Source organism: Manis pentadactyla, chromosome 2 (genome assembly GCF_030020395.1).
Source record: "Manis pentadactyla isolate mManPen7 chromosome 2, mManPen7.hap1, whole genome shotgun sequence".
In the NCBI taxonomy this organism is placed as follows: Eukaryota; Metazoa; Chordata; class Mammalia; order Pholidota; family Manidae; genus Manis; species Manis pentadactyla.
Genome location: NC_080020.1, coordinates 50,290,988 through 50,307,916, shown reverse-complemented (window position 1 = coordinate 50,307,916; position 16,929 = coordinate 50,290,988). Strand labels below are relative to the sequence as shown.

The window sequence follows — 16,929 nt, the reverse complement described above, 5'->3', positions numbered from 1 at the left end:
GCCTGCTGTCATGGGCACTGCAGACAGAACCCAGACAGAATCCCCAGTCCCACGGAGCTCAGAGGAAGAGAGAGACAAGTAATTTCAATTCAAATGCACATTAATGCTACAAATGTCTATCGAGAGTGCTGCGGGAAGCAGAGAAGGGGAAAGGTATGACTCCATCTGAAGACCAGGGAAGGGTTAAGGAGGGAATCCTACAGGTGAACAGGTTATAACAGGTGAGGCGAGTGAGGGATTGGCTTTGGGGGTGGTGTGGGAACATTGTGGGGGGAACAGCTTGCATGAGAGCACACGCATCAGGATGACACGCTGTTTGAAGAACTGCAAACTGTCCAACACACATGGGGGAGAAGAGAGATCTGTGCTGGGAAAGAGGTGAGGCTAAGTGAAGAGACAGAGAGGGCACCCTCAGCCCTTCCCCAAGGGACTCCAAGATGGGCTCATCCTGGGGATGTGGGAAGGAATATCAAAATAGTCCTTCTGTATAAGAAACACAGGGCACTGTGAATTACACTTAGAATACATGTTTACATGCACAGAATTTAAATGTCCAAATCCTGCTTCTTTATGGTTACAGCTCAGTGACTGCCTAAGGAGAAGTGTCCCAAGTAAGTGATGGTTGTCGTTAGATATTGGTCTTTCTGATAACCTTGATCACAGTTTTATCATTGGGTACAATGTCTGTCTTTAAGGCTAAACCCACCATAGCACCCAAGGGCCCTCACAAATGGGCACCAGGCCCTGCCGGGAGGAATGTGCACTGAAACGCCCAGGGCAGGGCTTTCCAAAACGCCCAGTGCACCAGCAGGTCCCAGAGGGCTGGTCAGCACAGAGCCCAGGGCCCCGCCCCAGGGGTTCTGATTTAGTACCAGGGATGAAGCCTAGGAAACTGCATATCTAACAAGCTCCCAGGATGCTGATGCTCTGGGCTGGGGCTCGCCCCCTGAACAGCACTGCCCTAAGGGACTCCCCAGGCCATGACCGCACTTGTCTCAGGGACAGGAGGAGTGGAGCCACAGCCCTGCCAGCCCTGACACCAAGCCCTGCTGGGCAAACCCTTCTCTAAAAGCGACTGGAAAGCTTTTCATATTAAATATCTTGGATGTCTCCATCCCTACTAAATTGGGGACCAAAAGTAATTGAAATTTCAATAATTCATCAACATATTAGCAGGCAAATAGGAAAATTCCTTCGGAGCAAATTGCATTCAATAGTGAAACAGCTAGAAAGTGCCTACTGCTTGGCCATGGCCTCCAATAACACAGCCTGATGGAAATACATGCCGTCGTCCTAGCACGCCAGACACGGGGCAGACCTCAAAATAGTTCAAAGACTATAAAAACACATGCCTGTCAAAGCCAAATGGTATTGCTGGTGAGAGATTACAGGACTCATTCTGAAATGGTCCCAACACACCAAGAACAGGCATAGTATAGATGCCTTGGTAGGCCACGTGGCAGCAGGAGAGGCCCACTTTCCCATCAGACTAGCTACCTGGCACCAGGGAAACCTCCTGGGTGGAGACCATGGATTTCAGTTGCTGCTTCTGTGAGAGGCTGATGAGATCCTGAATAATTAACACTGTTAATACCACTGCAAAATCTAAAGAGTGTCTGAATCACTCAGAAAACAATCGGTGGTCTGTTTCTAGAATCCCAATTGGCCCACTCATCTTAGTTTTTAAAAAATACAGATTATCCTGGGCAATTTATAAAAGCTTCATGAAAACTACCCATATTACAAAAAAAGTTTCTTCTTCTAATCACTAAAGTAAGACATGTTCATTGTAGAAAATTTAGATGACACTGAAAAGTAAATACACAAAAAGTTATCTATGTTCTTTGTAACTATACACAGACAATGACTGGTAGTCATTTTCCAATGCAGGTTTGTGCTCGGGACATGAGTGTCTAAAATTTCTAAATCTAAATATCCTTTTTCATTAAAAAATTTTTGGACCTAGAAAATGTTGTTGGAAACAAAAGGATGACAAACATGTTTATTCTGGTCTATGCTTTATCATTTAATGATAATCGTTAGTGAAAAAAAATCAAGCTGAAGGGAGTGGAGTGAGTCTGTAATGGAAAAAAAGAGAGACAGATGGTTGAGTGAAACCACCTTCTCTTGCCTCTTGAGTTGGGGGTGGGCTATTAATTTAAATGAATAAATGCACAGAAATGAAGGCTCAGCCAGTCTGCTGACTCAGCGTAGATAAGGCTTCGGGGCTAGGAAACACAGCTATCAAGAGTCCTCATTTTTATTTTCACCTATTGTAGTGGGCTAAATTTTATTCCCCACAAAAGATATGTCAACTAAGCTCTCAACCCCCAGTACCTGTGAATATGACCTTATTCTGAAATACGGTTTTTGTAGATGTCATTAAATTAAGGACCTCAAGATGAGATTATCCTGGCTTTAGGTTAGGCCCTGAACCTAATGACGGGTGTCCTTACAAGAGAAAGGAGAGGGAGGTCTGAGGCACACAGAGAGCGGCCACGTGCAGGTGGAGGCGGAGACTGGCTCTGAGTCACACACCAGGGGCCCAGGGCTGGAAGAGGCAGGGAAGGCTTCTCCTCTGGTGCCTTCAGAAGTGCAGCCCTGTCCACACCTTGATTTTGTGGACCCCAGAACCGAGAGAGAATAAATTTCTATTGTTTTAAGCCATCAAGTCTGAGATGATTAACTAATACATCCATCTTTCATCGAGGGTATTTTATTCAAGAAAACATGTTTCTCTCTACAAAATGGGTGGTTTGGAGTCAGAGACAAGCCAGGAATTACAGCAACCCTAAGCAAGGGATCGACCTTTGTAGGAAAGTCATTCATCACCCTTCCCAGCCTTTCTCAACTGGAGTTCTTCAACAATAGAGCCCAGAACATGATTTGAGTGGCCATTTTCTCATTTCTCCTAAAGTGAGCATGTAGCCATCTATCTAGATGCCCAGAAGAGAAGCCAATCTGTTCTGTGTGTTGGAAATCTGGTAGTGTATGAAGGTAAGGTTCTGGCCTTTCAGGGTCTCAGAGTCCAGCCAAACATTAGAATGGGAGATGCGCCCTGCGAAGGGTACCAACACAGAGTATCAAAGTGTGAAAGCAACATCACCTCTGCCTTCCCAGACTGGATCTGGGATTCAACCTTGAAGGTTGAGTAGTCATCCCACAAGCCAGTAAGGAAGAGGCAATGGGGGAGTTATGAAAGACTCAGATAAGGAAATGACATTAAAAGCCATAACACCATTTCTCTTGGCTATACCTTAATGACTCCCAAAGGGAGAAGAAGGTTTTATAAAAGTCAGTAGATTGAGAAGGGAATGGACTGGAGTGAGGAAAATAAAGGAGGTGAGTCAGAGCTGTACTGGCAGTCACTGGTGTGAAATGACAGGTGCTCACAGTGAAGTGGGAGCAAAAATGGCAAAATGCACTGTAGACCAGCATTGTCCACCAGGACTTCCTGTCATGATGGAGATGTCCTACAGCTGCACTGTCCACTAGGGTACCGCTGGCCACACGTGGCTACTGAGGACTTCCGATGTGTCTAGTCTACTCAAAGATCTGAATTTTTAAATTGTATTCTATTTTAATCAACTTAAGTTCAAATTTAAATAACTATATAGCCAGTAGCTACTGTATTAGTCAGTTCTAGAACTATTCAAGGTGGTAAAAAAAAAAAAGCCACCCAAACTTGTGGCTGGGATGACTCGTCAGATCACAGCACTTCTTCCTCAGCAAGACTGGGAAAACAGGAGGAGGAGCTGATTTTTCAGAGGCAAATAAAGATGCCAGTTTTGGACATGTTGAATTTGAAGAAACCATCGGGTATGTGAGTGAAGATATTCAGTCAACAATAAAATAAACAGTTAAAAATAAAATCTGAGAAAGAAGATCAGCACTGAGTGTACAGGTTAGGCATTTGGTTTGTGGATAAGGTTGCCCAGGGAAGAGGCAGAGCAGGGGCAGGGGTGGGAGGGCACAGCCTAGACTTAGCTAGTGGGTCCAAAGGAGGACAGTGAGAAGCAGCCACTGACTCTCTGGAAGGGAGAGAAAGGAGGTGAGGAGAGGCCAACAAGAAGGCGGGTCTGCAGCCTGGAGAACGAGGACAGGAGAAGAAGGGTTCCTGCCTGACAGTCTCTGTTTCTCCCAGAGCGGAGAGTTCAGGGCTGTCTCAGGGCACAGCAGAAGCCAGAGAGGAGGACGGAGGCTGACCCCAAACACCAGAACTGCACAGCGGCCCCGAGCACTCAGCGAGTTCTTCCATTCAAAACAGTAAACTCAGTAAAGGCATTGTTCTCTACAAACTCCGGACACCTCATGAAACTGAGAGTAAAGGATAAAAAGATTTAAAACTGTAACAGTGAAAAGAACACGCATGGGGCATTAGCAGAAAGATTTGCGCACATTCCTTAAATGCAAAGTGGAAGGAAGAGTACTGATGAAAAAAACAATGGGAAAAGCCAAATTCCATAAAATGTATGAGGGGAGGGGGCCGGTCTCCCCAGAAGAAGCTTCAGCAGGGTTGAGACTCAGCTTTTGCAGGTACTGGCAAGGACAAGAATGAGAAGCAGACTGAAATGGAGAATAACTGTGTATATGGAACAAATGAAAATTTCCAGCATATGACAGCCTCAGCTAAAGTAAACAGGCATTCTATGCTTTAAGGATGCATAGAAATGCTACATAAAAAAGGAACAAAGAGAAAGAAATTCACCACCAAGGTTTAAGGGAAGGCAGTAAAATCTCCAGGTGCCAGAAATAAAGAAAGAAATAAAAGGGTCAGGAGGGAGGTGGTCCTGCAGCCAAGTCATGGGATTTGAGAGCAGGGCATGAAGTGATCAAGCCAGAAGGGGCTGGGGAGGGAGGGCTGGACCTCCAAGTTCTCCTGCATAAAGTCTGGAGCTTTCCTGCCCCCCACATTCTGTGAAAAGAGGACTGAGTGTGCTGCTCGTGGAGCCAGAAGGAAGCCCTAGAGCTGAGCTGTGCACAGGGGTCAACCGTTAAGAAACCAAGATCCCAGACTTGTGACACATTTGGGTATGCAGTTTATACTACTTGCATACTGTGGGGCCCCAATCTTATAAATTAACAGTGAAAATGGTCTGGATTTTGCCAGGCCACCCACTGCCTCAGAGACCTAATTAGTAAATCATCCAATGTCACTGGAGAACAAGAGACTTGAGCTGGTAGACATGGAGGGAGGATTGCAGAGAAAGGAGGCTGAGACAGGTGAGCCAGCAATCTAAATCAGTGGATGAATTCACCTGAGAAGAAATGAAAGTAAAGCAAATAATAATCTGTGTCACAATAAATACTATTAGGGCCCTTAAAGAGATGACAGGAGTAATTTTGATAAAAAGTAAGAAATTATGAAACAAAAACAGGCAGACATCAAATAAGAATAGGTAATCTGGGGTGGGTAAGGGGAAGCCCATGGGAACATAGTCAAATGAAATAAAATCAATGTACTGGTTAAACTCTAGACTGGATAGAACTGAAAAGAGAATTAGTGAGTGGGAAGAGAGGAAAGAGAAATTAATTCAGAACATAGCATGGGGAGCTAAAAAGATATAAAATATGCAAGTATCATTTAGAAACAAAATGATCAACCAGGGCTCCAACATACCTTCAAAGGAATTCCAGAGGAAGAGAACATAGAAAATGACAGAGAAGCAATATTTGAAAAGCAGATAGGTAAGTTTTCCCATGCGGAGTCAGACATGAGTCCTGAGACTGAAGTATCACATCAGGGGCTGGTAGGCATGGCAGTTTTAGTTATGTCTGCAAATTCTTTGATATTCCCTCCATCAAGAGGTAGGGTTCAATTCCCCTTCCCTTGCATGTGCCTGGCCTGAGAGACTGTGCCTAATGAATAGAGTCCAGTGGAAGTGATACCACATAACTTCAGAGGCAAGGTTAGAAAAGCAGAAACAGTTTTGCTCACTTTCTCTCGGGATACTGGTCCTTCCAAGCCAGGCATTCCACTGTGAGGATGCCCAGGCCACATGGGGAGGATGCTGTGGGAATTCTGACCATTGGTCCCTGCTAAGGTCTGGGCAACAGTCAGTCTCACCCACCAGACACATGAGTAAGAAAACCTTTAAGAAGACTCTGGCCCCGGCCACCATCTGAGGCCAGCTGCATCCAAGCCCAAGTGAGAACTGCCCACCGCAGCCCAGTCAATCCCCAGAACTACGTGGGAGATAAAAAATGACCATTGTTTTAGTTCTCTAAGTTTGGGTGGTTTGTTATACAGCTAGAGCTAACTGAACAGGAGGATGAAAAAAATCAGTGCTTATCTAGAAACACTATAGTGCAAACATAGAGGGGAAAAAAGGATAAAGAGATCAGTGTAGAGTTGTCTGGTGGGAAAGAGACACCTTAGGCTCTGAGGGCAGGGGTGTTGGCCTGTTTTATTCACTACTTTATTTTCGAACATCATTTAAAAAAATCTGTCACCCTAAAATCCAATACTTAGTTGTGCTGAGTAATAGCCCCCCAAGATGTTCTGTCCTAACTTGGGAAACCTGTGAATATGTTACTTTACACAGCAAAGGGGCTTTGCAGGAATGACAAGGAACTATCCTGATTGTCCAGCAGTTGGACGTGTCCCTGAGAGAGAAGCAGGAGTTGTCAGCGTCACAGAGGTTTAAGGATGCTCGGTGCTGGCTTGGAAGACGGAGGAAGGGCTATGAACACCCAGAATGCCAGCTGCCTCTTAAAGCTGGAAAATGGAAGGAAGCAGATTCTCCTCTCAAGCCCTGAGGAGGAATGCAGCCCCGAGGACACCAACGTAATGGGGCGAGATGCATTCCAGACCTCTGACCTCCAGAACTGTAAGATGAATTTGTGTTACTATAATCCACTATATTTGCGGTATTTGTTATGGCAGCCGTAGGAAACCATACAACTCTCATCAAGAGTGTGGGCAAAAACAAAGACGTCCCCAGACAAAGAATTTTTCATGCACAGACCTTTGCTGAAAGAACTTCCTAAGGATACATGCTTTCAGCAACAAGAACATTAAACCCAGAGAAACAGTGTATGAAAGAGACCCCGGTAAGCACAGCAATTGGCAGGGACGCAGGGGCAGAAGGAACCCCTCCTGTGGCACCGAGTAGAAGGAATGGGGAGCTGTTCCGCAGAGCCACATGGCAGGACGTGCTGTAAGTAAGAGCATGCACGACCAGAACTCGGCTACCTCCCTCCAGGACAGGTACTCCGGAACAGTCCACCTGGGGCTGCAGGGAACACGCGCACGGGGCTGTGCACCAGGGCGTTATTTGTAGTGGGGGGAGTTTGGTTGTCTGGCACAAGTGGACAACCAGGTTGCCAAGTGGGTGACCAGGAGACATGGTGTATATATAGCAAGGTGGGCAGACCTTAGAGTGCTGAGGGGAAAAAGAAAAATGGGGGGAGAGAATGGTACGCAAAAGGAATAAATAAATTAAAAGAGGGACCTTTCATGGATCCATGAGTATGCCTTTAACACAGGAATGCAATTAGCTTATCTCTCTGCCCCTTCAGGCCACATTAAAGCAAACAAGTGCAAGAAAGCGAACATAAAGATGGGCGCGCAGGACACAAGAGGTTGTGTGAGGTCAGACAGTGAGATGCTGGTGATGAAGACTTTGGTGCGAGGGCCGGCACAAGTGAGCGTCTGGTGGGGTGGGTGTGCAGGTGGGTTTCTCAAAGGGAGGGAAGTTCACTCAAAAAGTGAGTCTAGGATAAGGGCAAGGTGGGTCAGCTGCTGGGCATGTCACGTCCGGGGCACTGCAGGAGCACAGACAAGAGGTGAGTCTGTGCTCATGTCCCCTGTTCATGCGGTGCACAGACGAGTGTCAGGCAGGAATGAAAGTGGCACCAGAGTCCTGAATCGGACAGAAACATTAGCATTAGCCACAAGACAATGAGTCTGTTCTGAGTATGACATGCAGCCATGTTCACTGGGTCGTTATAATTTCAGGCAATTAGGATGTAATTCATAATTTCACTGGGCAGTGGAGCTGGTTGAGATGAGATGATTCCCACCCTGCAGAGGGCAAGGGTCAGTGGGCTGGGGAAGCTCCCCTCAGTGAGCTTGAGGCAGTCAGTCGCCAGTGGTTCTTGGAAAGCTGCCTCCTGGAGGTCCAGGGCATGTGGGTATTTTACAGAGAACCACTTTTTTATTAGAGATTTTATAAGACTTTTCTTGGAGTCCTCAAACAAATGAGAAATTAGGATTTACTCACAGAAAATACATATTTATTCCTATAAATCTCATTGACATGGTGTTTCAGGAAAGTCGCGTTTTACAGCTAACGGCAGTGCCCAGTCGGCCGAGGCAGAGGAGGGAGCGATCAAAGGCAGAAGGGAAATGAGCACAAGAGCACCGCACTGTGCGGCCAGGGCTCTGCTCCGCATCTCGCTGAAGGGCCTGCGATCAAACAGCCGCACCAGGAGAACAGTCAGCGATTTGGCTGTCTTCCTGACTTCTTACCAGCTTTCCAGCAAAGGGAGTCAGCTACTTTCTTAAAAGCCAAGGGTTTGCCTTTAAATAGCCTGACCTCCTCACAGGAGCAGGGGTTGGAGGTCAGCTGGGCACGAAGCAAACACTGGTGCCCACAACTAACAACTAAAAATGTTCCCTCACAATCTCCATGGTTCACATGTGCACAAAGCCCTTGTAGAGCAACTGGAACTGTTTGCAAAGGAGACAGGAAAGAATCACAGGTCTCAGGGTTCTCTGCCTTGGACCCCACTTAGAACTTCCTCCAACTATAGGAAAGAAGGGCGACACGTTGTACCAATAATGCCCTGTTGGGACCAAATCAAGATATATAAATGCACAGATGGCTTCTTCTCCAGGGAACAAATTCATGTGCCTTCACATAGTGTTGTAGAACGCCAGGAAGGTTGATCAGTGGAACCCTCAGGAATCTGGCACCCACGTTACCACGGATGGCAGTTCATTAACCCATGGTCTGTGTGGAAGGAGGCAGCAAGGGGGAAAGGGTGGCCAGACCTCAGGAGGGGAGTCCACCCGAGGACAATGCAGACTGCATCCCGTAATAAGGCTACCCAAGGTTTGATGCTAAAAGGTAATGTCAGCATAGACTAGGATAAGACTATCAAACTTCCGTGGGGCTCAGTTTTCTCATCTCTAAGAAGGGCATAACAGCAGTACCTGTCTTGTAAAATTCTGATGCAGATCAAATGAGGTGTGTGCAAGTCATCGCTCATCACAAGTAAAAGCTCAAAATACATTCAGTGGGGTAATACAGCCTTTAAGTCTTGCTTTGCCTTCAGAGGTATCTGTTTTTAGTCTCAGAGGGTTATATTTAGTCAGAAAATGTTTTAAAAATGTTAATACCATCAATATTAACAGGTCCTTAAAAATAAACTATCAAGATTGCATTGAAAAAAAAAAAAAAGATTGTGTTGGTAAGTGGCTCCTTACAGAACTGCCTGCCTTCCTTCACTGGATGGGCAGGGGAGTTCTGCGCGGAGCCGGGAAGGCCCCCTCTCCCCTGGAGCCCAGGGCGCCTGTATCCTGCCAGATTCCGGGGCGAGCACGTTCGTTCCCACCCTCCCTCTTCCTTCCGGCTTGTGAGTGGACAGAGCAGGGCAGGCTCTTTACAGCAGGTGGCTTCCCCCTCAGACACGGGGTTCACCAGTGCCACATGCAGGCCCAGGAGGAGCAGGCTAGGTATGAGCAGAAGGTGCCAGAAAGGCTGTAGCTCTCTCTTTCGCTCCACCTGGGAAGACCGGTAAAGATGCCTGGAGAGGCCCTAGGCCCACGACTGAAGGGCACTGCCCTCTGTTTCCTGTCCCTGAGCACTTTCTGGGATCACAGTGAGGAAGTATGCTGGGCTCTGAACCCCACTCATCGGTTTAGTGGCGCAGGGGAGGGCCCGGGCACATTTTCTTTGAAGAAGCTCCCCAGGGGTTCTGACACACACGCTGGGCGCCAGCACAAGAGGGATGAGTGACAGGCCCCGTTTCTCTGGCCAGCAGGGTCAGGGTCACGTCCTGCTCCATGAACACTCACACACTGCGCCGGACTGCTCTGCCTGTGTGGTTAGGGGGGCGTCTGTCCAGTTCCAGCCAACGCGCTGTGAGCAGAAGCACTGAAGTGCAGGGTGAATCCATGCAAGTAACGTTTACGATAACGGGCTGCCGTCCGCCCGGGTTCCCGAGGGGATACGTGCAGCGGAGCTGTGTGCCCACCCCAAACCTGCATCGGACATGCTGTACAAGCAACAAGCTTTTTTGGTCTGCTGCCACTGAAATTTGAGGGGCTGGTTCATATAACTATTGTTATCCTGACTGCTATATCAGCCATCCAGAGAAGAGCCAGCCAGGACTCCCAGACGGAGGTGGGAAGGAGAGCTCTGCGGTGAGACCCACTCCTCTTAGCACCTGCCTGCGGGGCCAGACTGTGGCTAGGAGTGTTACAACAGCCTTGTTTGTCTTTTTAACAAATCTCTTAAGAATTTAAATGTAGCTGATATTGGCATCCTCTTTCTCATATAAAGAAACTCCTAAAAAAAAATGGGACAAGATGAACAAAATTCCATCAAGGACCAAAGAGAAGGCTGCTTGTACATGACTATCAAGTCATTAAAGCTGGGAGATATAGATAGATCACTGTCCATCATCCATACCTCATTTTTTAACTTGAAAAATCAAGGAAGAGTATAAAGAAGAAAAAAATGCCTATCCTTTCACTGCCTAGATTTAGCCTCTATTAGTATCTTGGCATATCAGCTTCCCTTTCCAAGCACATACTTCTACATATTAGAACTTATACAATTACAAGAATACATTCATTTAAAAAATAAATTAGCTAGAGGAAAATTTGAGTACCTTTTACCGACACGTCTAGGTACTTGCTTCTCTCCCCACCATAGCTGTTATTATGAGATCGGTTTATATTGTCCAGTCTATGTTGAATATTCTTACATACACACATATGCAGTCAATGCAAATTTACACATAAATTCATAGTAAATATAAAGTATTGCGTTCCAGTCCTGCATTTTCCATTTATAGACACTTTGGCCAAGAAAAGCATCATGGAGTGGAAGGCAGAGTGGGAAGAGCTCAGATGGGAATTAAGGCCAAGTAAGGTGAAGCAGATGAATCTCTGTTTAACCTACATAAGGCCACGACAATTTCACTTCCAGAAATATCTCTACTGTTACTGATTTTGAGTTAAAAATATCAAAGATATACTGACTTAGCATATAACAGGAGACAACTCAAAGTGAATGGCTGCTTCGGAGACACGCCACACTCGAGACACAGCAGTATGACACTGTCAATCTTATTTCCTGGTAGGGGTGGGTGGCCTCATAGTAAGTATATATTAAAAATAGATTAATTAGTAGAAAGAAGTACATGGTAAAATGTACAGTCAACCTTTAAGGTAAATACCTTTTCTAACTAGGCCCTTTGGTTTCATTTGGATTTCTCTTTCCAACTCCTTTAAGCAGGAACACTAATGGACAAGTGCGCTTGGAGATAACTTGGGTAAACACTGAAGGTGGACCAATTTGGTGCTTAGAACCAGTTCATGATTTAGAAACTGGCACCAAAGGATTTAGAACTCATGGTTCTAGGGGAGGAACTTGGGGTCATGTAAGAAGATGCTCTGTACGTCACCCCAGGTGGTAAATTCATGGGACAAGGGCTTGACCTGTGTGTTGCACACATTGCTAAACAGGACAGCTCTGGACCCCCACAGCCACAGCATCCTGGGTCTCTCCTGCAGGAGAATGACTGTGTGCAGACACACCACAGCCCATCACACCTGTCATCACCACAAACTTACCAGCAGCCCGATCTCCCTGAAGGAGAGGGGCTGGAAACTGAGTTCAGCCACATGGCCAAGGACCCCATCTGTCACACCTATGTAATGAAACCCCAATAAAAGCTCTGGATACTAAAGTTGGGTGAACTTCCCTGTGGACAGTACTCTCAGGGTTGTCTGAAAAGGAGGTAGCACCATCCAGTATTCTATGGGAAGAAGCAGCTGGAAGCTTTGCCTCTGGACCCCTTCCAGACTTCATCTATGCATCTTTTATTTTGGTTCTGATTTGGTCTCTTTTTACTGGACTAAAACTGTAATCATAAGTTTAAAAGAAATGGCCCAAAGGAGTATACGACAGGATTGTTAACTCTGAAAAGCTCACGGAGTGCACGGGCTCTCACAGAGGGTCGATGTGTGGAGGGAATTTCTTCTTCTTACCTGTGGCCTTCCTTTCATGCCTCCTTTCCCAGCTTCATCCCCCTAGGATGAAAAAGGCTGCATTACCAGGAATTTGGGGTTACTTTCTGTTAGACAGGATGAGGTATCGGGGGAGGAAATGGGTGCTCAGGAATTGTCCTTTTTCCTGGCCAAGGAGCCAAATGGCAACCATTGAAATATCCGGAGTGTAGAGTCCTTGTTTATATTTTGAAAGCCTTTATCTGAACTGGGTGATTCCATTTTTATTACATGGGTCTTATGAACACAGAACAATGAAATCCCTTCATAAATGTAACATTCATTTAGTAATCAAGAGAGGTTGGTTTGGAAAAGACAGACACTTGTATCTTCTTATTACTGTGGAAATACTACCCTTCCCCCAATTCAAGCCAAGTCAATTAACTAGCATTAAGTGTTTTAAAGATGTTTTGAAGGGGAGTGGAGGAAGTAGAGAGACGAAAACTTCAGTCTAGGGTGACTTAAATTTGGCTCAAAGCAGTGTGACTTCTAGTCCCTTGAATTTACTGTGGTGATGTCCACAAATTCAGAGAGAAATTGGACCCCAAGGATGAAGGAAGCCCAGGAGAGTTGATGGAATTCATTGCCGGACATGCTGAAACACCCAGGTAGACCATGGGGTGCGAGGGAGAAACTGCTGCCACCACCTTATGCCATGAATTCGCAGAACTCTCTGATGAATTTGTACAAAATCTCAGAAGGAACTTGTGTGGCCTGTTTTCTACTCAAGTCTATGATTTGATGGGGCAGATTCATCACGAGCCTATGGTGACATCCAGTTTGTTTTTTGCCAAACTATCTGGGAAAAGCATTAGTCATTTTTGCTACATGGCAGTTGACCTAAAAAAATCACATAAAAAATGGAAACTGTGGAGAAGAGCTGGACCTTCCAACACATGTCTCTGCTATGAGCTGCCAATACACTTTCTGTGTTCATCCCTCCCTATCATTTGCTATGACCATTGTAACGCCCTGTTTACTTGCCTCAACATCCTTCAAGCCATGAACTGTGTTCTGTTCATCACTATAAACCCCCTGGCACAGAGGAGATGACCAATCATGTTTATGAAATGAATAAATGAATGAAAAGCAAAGTGCTTCCTTTCTAGAGTAATTAATTCTACCTTGCCTAAATTAAGCTTGGTTCTTTAAGTGTAAGGAAATGAATGGTTACAGAGCATGCAAAAATAAATGATTATCTCATTTAATAATGAGCTGGGACCAATAATAAAACCTGTCTGCCTCTTGTTCCCTTAGTTACTGCTCTGCCAAGCAGCCCAATCTGTTAACTGACATTACAGATCTAATCTAATTAAATTTTGAACAAAGCTCAGAAAACCTACCCAGAGCACTTTGTTTAATTATAGGCAGTGGGGCAAGCACCAGTCCTATTGATCCGGTCAGTGAAATTCTACACAGTGAACAGGGGCAATGAGAAAATGTAGCTCCAATTGCTTTTCATGCAACTTTGACGAACATGGATTCAGACCTTCTCTAAAGACAGGAAAGGCAAACGAGCCATGCATCACGTGGTATCACAGAGATGGAAGTGGAACTACTCAGTCACTCCACAGAACTACCAGGAAGAACATAAAACAGATTCCTCCTCGGGGAAATGAAATACAGTGGGTGGTGAAGTCATCCAGGGGAGTCTAGTGAACTGGCATTCAAAAGCATCTAGCAAAGTCTATGAGACCTACGATGTTTTGAAATGCAGAGAAAGAAATCCATTTCATGGGTATGTATATAAATTCCCAAGGACCTTTCCAGGTGAGGAAGAGATACAAGTTACTCAACATTTTGTTATTTGGAAATAATCAAAATACATAAATTTATATAAAACCATGTTAACTGCATAACTTAAAAAGGTAATATATGTGATCAGAAGAAAGGTTCTCTAAGTGGCTTATGTCAGTTAATCTTCCTGCTTTGGGTACTATTATTATCGCATTTCACAGCAGGGTAAACCAAGGCACAGAGCAGTTAGGTAACATGCCAAAGATTCACAGTGACTCAGTATGACCTTGGGTGGCCAGGTTCCAGACCTAGTGTACTATCACTAACCATGCCGTTCTTAATACTAACTTCTGGAGCTGGAGAACATACTTGAAGAAAGGGGACTGGTTTTTATCTTTTGCCAGTCACAATCTAGAGCTATCTTGTGCTTTAGATCAAATTAGAAGAGGAAATTTATTCTAAGCCACAACGTGTAATTACACATAGGACCAACACTTCACTAAACATGCACCGTCAGAATGTGCCCTGTAAGAGCAATTTGGGCATTAGTCATCATGATCATGGCGTATGCCCCAGGAAGTTATAGGTGGTGAGGGCCTGAGTAAGTACATTTCATCAGCTCGCCCAGATAAAGTCTGCAGACAGGGATCATTTGCACCTGCTGATATGCGTAGGGAAATGGCATCCCACACAGCTGGGTCCTGAATGTAGGTTCAGACAAAATTACATTCAGATCTGAGAGATAGGAATGCTGGCCTTTTAATTATGACATTAGCCATAAATGAGGGAAAGAGCTGCTAATGTTCAAAAACAGCAATTGTTTGTATATTTCTAATAATGGCAATCAAGAGAACCTGATTGCGTAGATTAAAAACAAAATGATGTACACATGCTGATCGAAGAACAAGTTATTTCCAAGATGTTCTTTAAGGAACAATGGTAAAGGATGATGAGATCAACTAGATATATCTTTCCCTCTAGTTTCAGCTCTGTGTGCAAAATTACCAGAGTGCAACTAGAAAGCAAGCTTCCAGTATTGCCAAGACTGAGAAAGAAAGTAGGCCTAGCCATTCAAAGTGACGTACAGAGGGAACATTCTGATTGAAGAATTCCTTGCTTTACCCCAAGTCCAAATCACAGATCAAACTGACAATCAAAGAAGTACTGGTGGGTCCTGAGCAAAAAACTCCATCTTTGGAAAACTGAATAATTTAACAACTCTGCCAAACACTTCTATCCTGAACCATTAGCTCCTTTAGTAATGGATGTATTTCCTAAACAAAGTGGTTCAGTCTGCTTTAGCCTATGGAGCCATCTGCTATGCTGGGGTGAATGCCAGGATGACACTCACATACTCACATACACAGACACATACATCACACACAGACCATACATGTACACACACATACATATATATGATTACTGTAATAAGTCTGAATTAGAGGAGATGACATTTTACCTGTGATTCAATACAGTAAATGAGTGCAGGTCCTATAAATTTAAAGAAAATCTTGTAGAAGAAATTGCAAAGGGGAAAATTCTATATACATTTGTGAATTATAAAATATTATTAGCCTATCTTAAAAGAAGGGCATTTTAATTGAGCTTGGGGAAGACGTGCATACCCTGGAGAATAGTGAGAGAAATCACCGCACTGATATAATTTTACCATTCAATTAGACTGACGATTCCAGAGAAGAGTATTTTTTAAAATCTTACTTGCACACATCAGCATTTTCAAACTACTTTCTTTCAAGAATGACTTCATAACCAGAAATGGATGGCAATCCCCCAAACTACAAATGCCACACACTTCTTCGGGCTGCCCTTGGCTCTGTGTGCCAGAGCCACTTTCAGCCGCACACGGTGGGGGAAAGGCCCCGGGCACACGGGCCTCGGCGCGCTCACCCTCCTCCGGAGCCGGTCCCGCTCCTCGCGGATGGCATTCATGGTGGCCTTGGTCCTGTTCAGCTCCTCCTCTTTGCTGCACAGCATGGCGGTCAGGCTCTCGTTCTCTTCCCTCAGCCCAGCCAGCTCCTTCTCCCAGCGAGACCGCTCTTCAGCCAGGCTGGGATACAGGTCCCGGCCCAGCACCCCTTCAATCTCCTCGACTGTCTGGAAAACACAGCCACAAAGACAAGCCAAGGGAGTGACTGGGAGGAAGGGGAGGGGCAGGAGCAGGCGGGACAGGACTGAGAGTCCACAGAGAAGGGGGCTCTGCAGCCACTTCACTGCAGACAGGAATCATCATGAGCAATGCCCTCAAATCATCTTCCCCCCATTTTCAGATGAGGCTCTGCCACTTGCCTGGGGCAGAGTCTGTGTTACCCAGCAGTCCCCACAGTGAGAAAAACACCATCCTTCCTGGCACATAAATCTGTCTGTGGTGCTAACTGTTGCGTCCACACAAGTGTTTATCTCCTTCACCCGCATTCCGGAGTTGATGAATACATATCGCCAGACAGCAAGCCAGTTAGTGATCCTGATAATGCAAATGGGAAGTTGCAAACGGCATATAAAATCTAACTTAAAGTTTCCTAAATTATAGGCCTCCCATGTTGCCACTCAGCAATACGACAGGTCACATCACTGTTTCCAGCTTTTAGTGTCACATCGGAATTCAGAGAGTGTGAATGAGGTTCAGTCCCAAGATGTGAAAGACAAAAATAAACCTCAGCACACAGAAAAGAGGAAAATCATTGTGGAGGTTTCTGAGACAGCAGGGATTTAATAAATTAATAAGACAGCTATGAGCTAAAAGGGACAGAATCTTAATAGTACTTGGGGAGTTTCAAAAAATTCATTTAAAACAGTATTAATGGAGAAGAAACATGCACAAAATTAGAAAAAAGGGAAGAACTCATTCTGCTTGCTTTCAGAAACTATTCGTTTCCCATTTATCGCCCTTTGGAAAAGGAAGCATAAGCCAACTGATTCAGCAAGAAGAG

At 45.2% G+C, this 16,929-nt stretch overlaps 1 protein-coding gene across 2 annotated transcripts in view; it reads right to left on the bottom strand.

Annotated features, from left to right (window-relative positions):
• Window positions 1-16,929, bottom strand: part of MCC (MCC regulator of WNT signaling pathway) — a 407,995-nt gene that overhangs the window by 50,702 nt on the left and 340,364 nt on the right. Inside the window, exons 6-7 of one of the 2 annotated variants that reach the window (XM_036886984.2) lie at window positions 15,890-16,096; window positions 12,227-12,268 (exon numbers count right to left, since the gene is read on the bottom strand). In XM_036886984.2, coding sequence (XP_036742879.1) covers window positions 12,227-12,268; window positions 15,890-16,096 — 249 coding nt within the window. The remainder of the gene's footprint in view (window positions 1-12,226; window positions 12,269-15,889; window positions 16,097-16,929) is intronic. The other variant, XM_036886983.2, reaches the window with a different exon arrangement.